This window comes from Phoxinus phoxinus (genome assembly GCF_949152265.1).
Source record: "Phoxinus phoxinus genome assembly, chromosome: 12".
Classification (NCBI taxonomy): domain Eukaryota; kingdom Metazoa; phylum Chordata; class Actinopteri; order Cypriniformes; family Leuciscidae; genus Phoxinus; species Phoxinus phoxinus.
The window spans coordinates 33,334,446-33,346,945 of NC_136887.1; the positions used below are offsets into that span (position 1 = coordinate 33,334,446).

The window sequence follows — 12,500 nt, forward strand, 5'->3', positions numbered from 1 at the left end:
CGCCTTGCTCTGTTCTGTGATGCGTGTTCGTGACGTCACGTAATACGCAATTACGTTGAAAAGGTCACGCTTGACGAGTCAGTGTTTACAGATGTGCAGAAGGAGGACCATACACACATATTCAAATGTCTTTATGTCAGTTTATCGTTTAAAATGTCCTTGTCGTGTGCGTATCCTGGGTGTTGTGATATTAAAAAGCCTAAAAGAAAATTTTCGTCAGGACAGACATTTTTTGACTTTTCACAGAAGCGTGACCTTTTCAACGTAACTGCGTATTACGTCACGAACGCGCATCACAGAACAGAGCAAGGCGAGCATTTGTGCTTATAAAACTTAAACTTTTTAATTTATTTTTGAAATGACGATGGTTTCGCTAGATAAGACCCGTATTCATCGTCTGGTGTCGTTTAAAGCCCGTTGAAGCGGCGCTGACACTGTCATCTGGACCTTGAACCGTTTGGGGCCCATTGACGTCCATTATACGGAGAAATGTGTTCATCAAAAACCTTCATTTCTTTTCGACTGAAGAAAGAAAGACATGGACATCTTGGATGACATCGGGGTGAGTAAACTATCAGCAAAAGTTTTTTTAAAAGTGAACTAATCCTCTAAGATGGACGATGACGCAATTTTCCTCTAGAAACAAACTTTGTTGTATTATTTTCATGTTATCACTGTGAAGCTGCTTTTGATACAATCTGTATTGTAAAAAGCACTATATATAAATAAAGGTGACTCAACTCGATTCATTCATATTTATAGAACTTGGCAGCATTAATACTGTCATATCATGTTACTGTTAAGTTGAAAGTGAAGCTGAAATGATCTAAATTGAAAAGGGCTTGTCAGAAGGCAGATGTGCCATGCTGACATTGCCGAAGAAAATGTTAAATATTTCATAATCTGTTTAAAGTTTAACACGCTGTTATGGAGAAGGTTTCTATAGCAGAGGAGACATGTGCATCACAATGAGACAGAGACAGAGACATGTGGGATTGAAGACAGCAAACACAGCGTTAACGTGTGACATTAAGTTAATTAAACAGTCCATATGTTTCGAAATCATTAAATCAGATCTACTTTTAATGGCAAGAACAGCTTTTTCTCTCTGAGAAATAATGAGAAAGAGCAGGACACAAAAAAGCAGAGAGACACACATACAGCAGAATCACAAGCAAGTTGCTGAATACATCTCAGATGTTTCTTTTACAACGCAATTACATTCGATTGAGATTTCTGCTGAAGTTTCCGGATTCTCAGATGTTTCTCTTGAGAAAAATACCCCTAGTTTCAGAAGAATCTCAGTGTCTTAAAGGGGTGGTATAATGCCCCTTTTTACAATATGTAAAATAAGTCTGTGTCGTCCCCAGAGTGTGTGTGTGTGTGTGTGTGTGTGTGTGTGGTTTTAGCTCAAAATACCCCACAGATATTTTTTTACAGCATGTAAAAACGCGTTATTTTCATGTTTCTGTCCCTTTAAATGCAAATGAGCTGCTGGGGGCGGAGCTTCAAGAGCTTCATGTAGAATGCAACAGGAAGCCTCTGAATGGTTAGTTGAATGCATGTTGCTGATGTGGTGTTAACTATCTTCATTTAGTATATTCTGTCACAATAATCGATATAAGATGCTTACAGAGTGACATGCTATTGCATTTGTGTTACGTACTATATTGCTTGTGAAAAGATTTGTGGGCAGACTCACAAATGTGCTCGACTACAACAACTTTTCCTCTTCTCAACATGGACTGCGTGTTCAGGGGGCGGGGTTTATGTAAATTTTAGGGTTGCTGATGTCAGTAACCCGGGAGGAATGTCGTGTAGTCTCTACCAGCCGTTTGTTGTAGTCCTTAAAAAGTGATTTCTGTAAAAGCAAATATCTCCCTTTGCTCTGAACTTTGAGCGTTGTAACTTTGCAGATGTTGTTTATGATCAAACAGCAACATTACACACTAACTACAGTTAGAAAAGTCAAATCATAATCAACCACCCATTTAAATTGTGCTCAGATTTGCCAAAGTCTGCAATCAAAACTCAGAGATCTCTTTGGGAACTCAATCATTTTAGGAGAAACATCTGAGAAAAAAAAAAGATACTTAAATGAATGAGATATTAAGAGAGAGAAAGGCTCTAGACCAGCGGTTCTCAAATGCTTTGGCCACATTTCCCCTGCATAGTCATTCATTTTTAGGAATTTGAATCAAGCTAATTTATTTCTCAAAAATGTTGGACACACACCCAAGTACCGTCCCACTTTACTTAAAGTCCCCCTGTAGTCAATCATTGTATCCCTTAAAACTCATCTTTGATCACCAAAATGAAAATGTTGGTTTTTTTGCTTGAATTATTTTTTGTCATGCTTTAAAATATCTTGAATGTAACTCGACAGCCTTGCCTCGTTTAGTATACGCGATTCTATGGATATGCAAATGAGCCCCGCCTCCACTCCACTGGTTGACGATCACACGTTGATCTGATTGGTTACAAGGTAGTGTGTGACGTCAGAAACACCAGCGATTTCAAAGCGTGTTTTTGAGACTGTCTTTGGTTCACTGCAGTTTTAAGCAGAAAATACTCAGCAATGCTGTCGACTTATGAGTTTAAACATGGTTTGACTTAAAGCAGATTAAAAACACATAAACATATAGTCATATAAACAACATTAAAAACTTGATTTTCACCACAGGACTTTAACATGCACATCGATTGTAAGAATATCACTAACACAGATGAATAAGGAGTGTGACGTAAGGCTATTAAATAACAGTCCCAAACTAGTTGTAATATGTAAAAAATTTTATATTTAGACCACTTCTATTATTGATTGCTATCAGGGTGTAAAGAGAGTTTCAACCTGTATAACAAAAGGGGTTTTATGAATAAACACATAAATTGACAAATTTATAAAATCTATTAAAACATTGCCAAGAACATTAGAGAAAGAAAAAATAATGGAATACTGAATTAATTAGTAGTTTTAATGTTAGACAGAAATTAATATCCGCTCTAAGTAAAGGAGTGCGATGATTTAAAATTATCTTAATTATGGCATTGGGATAAAATAAAAATAACTAATTTGATATATATATATACATATATAGCTAATATAGTAAGACACGACACATACTGTAGAAATGGAAACATGCTGCAAGTGACCCAGTTGACAGATATTAATTTCTTCCTCCTATCTCTCTCTCACACTCACACACACACACACACACACACACACACACACACACACACACACACCGAGGAAAAGCTCTCAGCAGATGCAAGGTCAAGGAAAAACTGCAAGTCGTGTGAATCTATTCATATAGAATATCATATCCAGGAATGTGCCACTAACGGGTGCTTATAAAGTCTCTAAGAGGAAGAAGAGAAGAGTGTGTTTACTTTGAACACTGAACAAAGCTAATGTGTGCAGATATGACATTATCTATCTCCACTCAGGCTTTGATCGTAATGTGCCGTGTTTGTTGTGCTACACTAATATGAGTGTTAGAGCATTCTGTTCCCTTTCAACTTATTGTCCTACACACACACACACACACACACACACACAGGTTGCCTGAGAAAACATTGCGCTACTCTGCAATAAATCTCTTTAAGATGATCAAGTTGCAGCCAAACAAACGTGTGTGTGTGTGTGTGTGTGTGTGTGTCCTGATAATAAAATCACCTGCTTTAATGCTGCTTTAAAGTGTATTCTTTATATTTCAAAGTGTTTCCCAGAAGTTATACTATAAAGAGCAGGGGTCGGCAACCTTTTAAACATGAAGTGAACCTCTGATGTTCAAGGTTGTGGATATAGGACTGTTTCCCAGTCGCCACTGCTTTATGAATTAAGGTCCTTGCACACAGTCCGATTTTTTTTTTTGTATTTGTGATTCGGTGGCTCTGAATTGTCAAAACACCATTCAAAGTGCTCGCTACGGATGCGAAAAACACAGAAAAACACAGAAAATCGAATCCGATACAAATCTTTTTATGATGGACGAAAGACTCGCAAGGTCGTATTTATTTTTCAGAGTCAGTGTGCAAGGATCTTTATTCATGCACAATTCCTATTGTTGACTGTTTTTACTGTTTTCTACATTATATACACTGATGCCATGTTTGTTGTTCTCTGACTTATGTGGAAGAATGTGTATCTTTCCTTAATGATGTAATTTTGAATGTCACACTATTGTGTTGTATGGATGTAAAGAGTCATGTACACAAGTTTGGGGCCTGTACGATTTTTTAAATGTTTTTGTAAGAAGTCTCTTCTGCTCACCGAGATTTATTTGATCAAAAATACAGTAAAATAGTGAAATATTATTACAATTTAAAATAACTGTTTTCTATGTGAATATATAGTAAAGTGTAATTTATTCCTGTGTTGAAAGCTGAATTTTCAGCATCATTACTCCAGTCTTCAGTGTCACATGATGCTTCTGAAATCCTCAAGAATTTAATTTTTACGCTTAATTTTTTTTCCGGAATTTATTTTATTTAATTAAATGATTTTACTGTCACTTTTGATCAATTTAATGATGCATACTTGTTAAAAAGTATTTTCTTTCTTCCAAAAATAACCCTAAATTTTTAAACAGTATTAGTGTATGTCTGGGATCACTATCACTATTGCAAGATGTCTGAATATACAGAAATACTTGCTTTAAAACATTCCTTGTTTCTCTTAATACATATAAAATATTACTCGAAGAGCAAAACGAAACAAAAAAAGCAGAGCAAACTGCATCGCTGCATGCGCTCGAGTAACAAGGTCAGGGTTCACGGGTGACAGTTCACTTGTTGTTTGGTTTTGTTTTTAGTTAGTGTGTGACTTCCCTGACAGGTTAATAAACAAGCCATGTGGAAAAATTACTGACCCCAAATAAATAGCATAAAGCAACGTGTCACACATTAAAGAGATATAATGAAACCAGTTAATTGCAAAACAGTATTGCAAAAGTCAACACTAATTTAGCATAATACAGTGATGTCTGTTAATGTTATTAATGGTATATGTGACCCTGTCACATGGGTCAGTCACATGAATTTTTGAAATTGAGATTTATACATGATCTGAAAGCTGAATAAATAAGCTTTCCATTGATGTGTGGTTTGTTAGGATCGGACAATATTTGGTCGAGACACAACTATTGAAAATCTGGAATCTGAGGGACCAAAAAAAATTTAACATTGAGAAAATCTCCTTTAAAGTTGTGCATTTATGTTCACGATTGTGCTGCATTCACACACAAAAATACATGTTTTATATATTTACGGTAGGAAATTTACTAAATATCTTCATGGAACATGATCTTTACTTAATATCCTAATGATTTTTGGCATAAAAGAAAAATCAATAATTTTGACCCATAATAAAATGTATTGTTGGCTATTGCAATGTTAAAAGTCTAGCTTTTTATATTAGGGGACCCTTAGCCTGGGAAAGGTTGACAAGCTTTGATCTAAAAAAAAAAAAAATGCATCTCTGTTCTCTTTTAAACAGGAGAGAAAAAAAATGTAGTAACTCACTATGACCAGCAGAGGCCGACACACTTCAGTCTAACGGAGGTCTGGAACAAGACTATAGATGGACGGAAGGTGGATGGATGAACAGATGGATGAATGGAGGAGGTGGACGATCCCTGGAGCGTGGAAGGAGACCGTTGGGAATACATACCGGAGACCTGTTTAAACATCTTGAAGAACTGCATTGCATTTTGCATTGATGCATTTGGCAGATGCAAATAAAGAAATAACAGAAAACAAGATAAAACACACACAGAAACACACCTGCATTCATTGTGTTTCTCTACAAAATAAAACTGTGAAGGAAATCATGCATTTTGACCTGAAAAAATTGCCTTGCATTCTGAACATCTTGACCTAAAAAAAAAAATTGGCTTGCATTCTGAACATCTTGACCTAAAAAAATTGCCTTGCATTTGGCAGATGCAAATAAAGAAATAACAGAAAACAAGATAAAACACACACAGAAACACACCTGCATTCATTGTGTTTCTCTACAAAATAAAACTGTGAAGGAAATCATGCATTTTGACCTGAAAAAATTGCCTTTCATTCTGAACATCTTGACCTAAAAAAAAAAAAATTGGCTTGCATTCTGAACATCTTGACCTAAAAAAATTGCCTTGCATTTGACAGATGCAAATATGTGCATTCCCTGGAATCAAGCGCTCAACCAAGTGTCTACTGTTTCTCCACCACTAAACCAGTGAAGAAAACGACAACTAAACAAAGAATGACATCTCAGATAGCACTAGCCGTAACGCTCTCGCTTCTTATCCTCCTCACTGTCAGCGGGAATATTTTGGTTTGTCTGGCTGTGTACTCCACGAGACGCCTGCGTAGCGTCACCAACTGCTTCATCGTCTCGCTAGCGGTCACAGACTTTCTACTGGGCGCTCTCGTGTTGCCATTTTCCACGCTTTACCAAGTTACAGGCGATTGGCCACTAGGGGCGCACTTCTGCAACATCTACATTTCGTTGGACGTCATGCTATGCACTGCCTCCATACTCAATCTCTTTGCTATCAGCTTGGATCGTTACTTCGCGGTCACCGATCCGCTGCGTTACCCAATGCTTTTGCTTCCGAGGCACGTCGGCGCGATTTTAGCGACAATCTGGCTGGTTTCGGTGGCCGTTTCGTTTGTCCCCATCCACATGGGCTGGAATACGGGAGACTTGTGCGTGCAAAATATTCGCGAGGGCGACCCTGTGCGAGACTGCCGATTTGAGTTAAATACAGCATACGTATTGGTGGACGCCTTCGCGACGTTTTATCTCCCCCTGGTGGCCATGTGCTGGAGCTACCACCGAATTTTCCGCATTGCAAGGATGCAGGCGAAACGGATCATTTCTATTCGACGGGGTTCGGCGTCGTCTCCAGGCGCGACGATTCTTGCATTGCGCGAGCACAAAGCCACAGTGACGCTTGCGGTCGTGCTTGGTGCGTTCGTGGTGTGCTGGTTCCCGTATTTCACGTTTTTCACCATAATGGGGATACGCAACGAAGATAATCCGCCACGGACGGCGCAGTCGGTGGTGCTTTGGCTAGGATACGCAAACTCTGCGCTAAATCCTATACTTTACGCTACGCTTAACAGAGACTTCAGGTCAGCTTACGCCAAGCTGCTATGTAGAGGACGGGGATGTAAAACACGGAAGAAAATATCGATAACGGCAAAGGGGGAGGGGCTAATGAGTAGACACGCCCCTCCTGCACAAAGGGCGGAGCTTCGGCCTAGAACTTGTGTGTTGCTGCAAGAGATTGAAAACGGGACGAGGGTCGATGGCAACACAACCACTGGTGCTACAGTTACCATTGTAGTTAATGGGAATAAAAGGTAGTATGAATATTGTATAAATAACAGTTTATTTACTTTACTTTGTCTTTGTATCTGCTTGTTTATTGGCGATCTGTCAGCAGCCAACACTGGGAACTTGATATTATAACATGTTATTATGATTGTATAACTTAAAAGTACACATGGGGAGGAAAGTACAAATGCAATTAATCTGTCATTTTTTCTTAAAAACCAAAAAAATTTGTTTTTAGGGCTTTTTTTACGCCCTCTGGTGGCCATGAGAGGTAACAAGATGATGTAGAAGCACTAAGAAATCTGTTCAGTTGCTGGGTGAATTTGTCATAAAACTTGTATACGTCACATTTCACATGCAAACAATCAAATATATAAACTTGTTTATTTAAAGGTGAAATCTGACACATGGGAATATATATATTATTATAATAAATAAATCAATAAATACCTCTGGATGCATTAGACTCTAAAGCTTCATTTTCGTTCAGCAAATTTAATTTTTGTTTCTAAAAAAATTTAATCTAGACATGTTTTCATGTTTAAAATTGTTATTTTTACTCACCCTCATGCCGTTCCCAAATGGTGTTTTTATTCATGAAACCGAAGCTCTTTCTGATACAAAACCTTTTAAGCGACAATTGTCTAAAAAAGACACACACACAAAAAGACAGAAAATTCAGTCATGATCAAACCATGAGATTTCAGAGTTTCAGTGAAAATAATAAACAGTATTTTGGTGTGTTCATGAGAGTCAGTAAATCAATTCCTTGAAAATTGTAAGAAAAGTTCAGTTTTTTTATTTATTTATATCTCTTTCTCTTTCGTTCTCCCAGCAGGCCATAACATTTGATCTGCTCTCATAAAAATAAAGTGACCAACCATCCAAAAGTGACTGACAATCAACATACAGGTGACAATCAGAATCTAATGTAATATATTTGAGGATAGATAGTCTCGTCAAGGAAATTCATGCAGGCTTCTTTTATGTCAGGTATTTTTAACATTACACATATTCCCTGCCCTGACGTGTGATGATCTCGATATCGGCCCAGTTTGGATGTAGGCTAGTGGACGAGCTTCTGGGTTTATCAGCAAACAAAACCTGATGATGTAACTGAACAAACCTGAGGAACCCAGACTGAACACGTCACTGTCTTCATATCTGTCACGTACTGACCGTCTCTCTGCGACCCACAGGAACCTCAAGAATTAAGACTTTGTACCTTCAAAATGCACATAGAAAAGAAAGTGCATATGCAATTTGTTATTTGCAAACTAACATTTTATAGAGCCAAAATGCTTTTCCTTTGACGCCCTCTGGTGGCCATGAGAGGAAACAAGATAATTTAGAAGCTCTAAGAAACAACTAAACTTGTCTAGGTCACTTTGCACTCCAGTATATGAATGAGTGAATGTTAAACTGTTACTACAAAGATTAAAGGAACAGTTTTGCAGAGATAAAACGTAATTTTTCACTTGTGTTGTTCTTGCCTCTTCACGATGACCCGCTTGCTGTAGTCCTCACTCCTCAGGTGTAAGTCGCTTTGGATAAAAGCGTCTGCTAAATGACTAAATGTAAATACAACACAAAGCAAATATTGTACTATCTTTTTTATTTATTTTTTATTCTGGGGAAAAATGTGACCTGGACATGTTTTCATGAGATTCTCATCTTTTGTTTTTTCTATGTGGAAGTTTAAGAAATCTGTCCTGTTTTCTCTCAGAAAAATATTGTTGCATGATTATGTTTAAACCGTGAGATTACAGTATGACTGTAAAGACGATAATCGGTCTGTCGCGAGGTAAGCATGTGGATGAGTCTAAAATTTGAGTATTTGAGTAAAGAACTCAAATCGGAAATGAATTCAAAAATACACAGTGAAATGAGGGATGAAATTATATGCGCTCTTCACGATTTTCTTCATGTGGGATTTAAAAAAAAAAAATCTCTTGTATTTTTTTTCATATTGATCTCTACCTCAACAAGACTCCTTCATATGTCTTTCTTTTGACCGATTTAGTCTGACCAACTATTCATCATTGGCCAATTAACACATATCAAACCGCAGAACTTAAGTGTGCAGGCGCGCGCACACACACACACACACACTCATACTCACACACACACTTTTAGTAGGTTATCCATCATCCTGGTTTGTCATCAAAATATCATCAAATAATAAGGGCAAAAGCGTGCACACACACACACACACACACACACACAGTAATTCAGTAACTCAGATTCCTGACCTCAGGAAATATGGGAGGAGGATAAGGAGGGGAATCATGGGAAGACATGAAGAGGCAGACATGTAGCTTTTCTGGCCAAGAAATACTACAACACTTTTGAAAACACAATGGAGAAATAGAGGTAAAAAAATAAAAAAAGTTTGCAATGAGAATTTCTGTCCATCCAAGCATAATAAGATTATTTGACTGACTTTAACCATGTAGGAATATATTGTTCTGCTTGTTGAAATCTAGTTGATATGTGGCTCAAACAAAAATCAGATTTTTTTATTTATTAAATGTCACTAACCTGGCAAACTTTGGCAAATCCCGAGATTAGCTCCTTGTAAACGGGACTGCTATCCTGATCACATAAGTTGCATTTGCAGTGATAAAGTCTCCATAGAAAATCCTTCACCTTCAAGACAGTGTGACAACAAATATCAATGAAGACTAATTACACTAGGACTATTCAGCTATATATATATATATATATACAGTATACACACATTTATGTACGTACATATACACACATAGGCTAAATATAGGCCTATAGCATTATCATGTACAAAATCCATCTATTCCACTACCTGGGTCTTAAATAATATCAATAATTAATCAAATTAAACCACAAATAGAATATCTAACAAATACAAGGGTGTGATCTGCTGTAAAGCAATTCCCTGGAATATAGCATCACAGTGCTAACAAAAGCAAAATAAAACCCACTCGCTCTCTCTCTGGTCCTTTATCCCTGGTTAGTGTGTTGGAATTTAATATGCGACTTTTGTTATTGGGAAAGTGGCACATATGTCTGTGCGCGCGCTGGTCGCAATATCTCTGTTAGTGTAGATAATGCGATAAAGAAGGCAGGGGCTATTCATCACCCTGGCCGATCCCAATACGCTTTATTATTTTAATGCATTTCACAGCGATTAAAAATGATCTATCACCAGACCTGTGTGTGTGTGTGTGTGTAGGATATGTGTTTGAGCTGTGTGTGCGCGTGCGCGTGCGCGTGTGTGGTCACTTAAAAGGCCTATTACTGTTGTCGGTGTGCAAAGAGACAGCACAGAAACTCTCCTCCTCAATATTCCCGGGGTAGAAACATTCACCTCATAGTTGTATTTGGCTTTTATATTCAATGAGTTCCCCGAAGCTGTTGTGGCGTTTCTCTGCGTTCATCCCTCCTCCCGCAGTCATTAAACTCCAGTAACTCATCACTGCTAATTGTGGTTAACGAGCAATGTGTTCAAACTAATGCCAATTAATCTGCGATTAGACCAGATTAGCATACAGCTGTGTTTGACAATCTGAGGACCGAGACTGTTTACCTTTCAGGACGATCCAGAACCAGCTTAACTAAGACATATGTCGGTTCCCCCTTAGGTTACTGGTATACAGTTAGGTTTATGTGATATAAAAATAGTGTTTCTTGAGTAAAAAGTACGCTGTGCTTATACAAAGAACCAGTTCTTTAATTACCCGTGCGTTGCAAACAAGCAGAGAAGCTCATAATGGGGTGAGGAGGCACTTTATTTATTGACGAATCACGATAGAGGCGGGGCGGAGCTATGAGGTTTGACTGACAGTTTGAGGATCCAATGGAGACTCGAGGTTCAGTCACAAACTGTTTTTAATACGTTTCATTGGATAAATGTTTGCAAAACCCACAGACAGACATAAAGATTGACAATGTATGGAAATAAAAGAAAAAATATGGAGATAAGAGGTTTCTGCCTAATATTTACAATTTGCTTAATTTAGATAGTAATGGTCTTACAGTGTTTTACTATTAGAGTGAAATAATAATAATAATTTAAAAAATATTATTTTTCCTCATTGTAATTGAGGACGTGCAAGTGCCTATAATGTATAATAATATATTCTTCTTTTTTTTGTGGGTAAAATATTTGAAACATGCTGTAATAGACTGTACTATCAAGTTTAATCTGACTTACATAACAGATTTTTTAAACTATAAAGATAAGAATGAAACCTATGCTGTAAACACACTGGTCAAATTTGAAATATATAGCCGATATATATTTCAATTATTTTAAAGACCCTATTATAAAATGTAATTGAAGGTCCAGAAAATACATTTTGTCTATCATAATAATTTGATAAAAATGCAAATGTTTGGATTAAACCAAACTCAGTGTCATAAAAAGTTTTCTACACTAGGCCAATATAGTGTTAACAAATAAAGCAAATCAAATAAATAATTTTTGATATATTTTTGGTATTGAAAAAAAACAAAACATAAAATGGTTGTCAATGGTTACAACCATCAAAGCAGATGTAAACTAGCTATTAGCTAATTCTGGTGCAATTACTTTTAATTGTGCATTGTCCCTGTAAATATAAGCAATAAAATTAAATGAAATAATAATTTTTGCCATTATTGGATTGTGACACATTTTTTATATTGTTTTAACTCTACAAGTACAAAGAAAAGTCTCTATCCCAGAACAACTTCCCCACAAAATCTCCCCCTGAGTATAAGGAATTATGGGTAATATTGACCTTTAAAAAAAACAGTATGCCAACTGAGCAATTAATTTTGAGATGCAAATAATATTTAGGATGAGTGTGAATGGCAACCATGCCGTGGAAGAGGAACGAGGAGGAGAGAGGAGAATAAAGAAAGAGCAAGTTGTCAAGTTTCCAGCATTTGAATGGTTTTATTAGCTTGTCGTGTTAAATCAGTGTTTGATCTGAGGTGTGTCAGTTCTGCAGATTAAACTCCTCAACTGATGAAAGTTTGAGATGTTTTACCTGATCATGTGGCTGAATGTAAAAACTCATTTTGCACAGTGACAGTGTGTGACTGTAATATAAATCACACTGTCTTTGTTCAGGGATGAGGATCCTGTTTATGAGTTTCAGAAAATCTATAAGAGCGATGTGAAAGTTTTCCCAATGTTCTGAGA

The 12,500-nt window shown here is 37.0% G+C and overlaps 1 protein-coding gene and 2 long non-coding RNA genes across 3 annotated transcripts in view; 1 reads left to right on the plus strand and 2 right to left on the minus strand.

The window, feature by feature from the left end:
• LOC307007991 overlaps window positions 1-7,971 on the minus strand; it is an 11,185-nt gene extending 3,214 nt beyond the window's left edge. The window contains exons 1-2 of the long non-coding RNA XR_013799740.1: window positions 7,898-7,971; window positions 5,524-5,699 (exon numbers count right to left, since the gene is read on the minus strand). This is a non-coding gene — a long non-coding RNA (uncharacterized lncRNA). The remainder of the gene's footprint in view (window positions 1-5,523; window positions 5,700-7,897) is intronic.
• On the plus strand, window positions 6,170-7,363 carry hrh2a (histamine receptor H2a; the record flags this gene model as incomplete). Its single annotated transcript, XM_079630545.1, has 1 exon — window positions 6,170-7,363. Exon 1 carries the CDS (start codon window positions 6,254-6,256, stop codon window positions 7,361-7,363), a length of 1,110 nt encoding a protein of 369 aa, XP_079486671.1. The 5' UTR covers window positions 6,170-6,253.
• Window positions 7,972-9,874: 1,903 nt separating the features above from the next.
• Window positions 9,875-12,500, minus strand: part of LOC307008117 — a 5,767-nt gene continuing 3,141 nt past the window's right edge. The window contains exon 3 of the long non-coding RNA XR_013799752.1: window positions 9,875-9,982. This is a non-coding gene — a long non-coding RNA (uncharacterized lncRNA). The remainder of the gene's footprint in view (window positions 9,983-12,500) is intronic.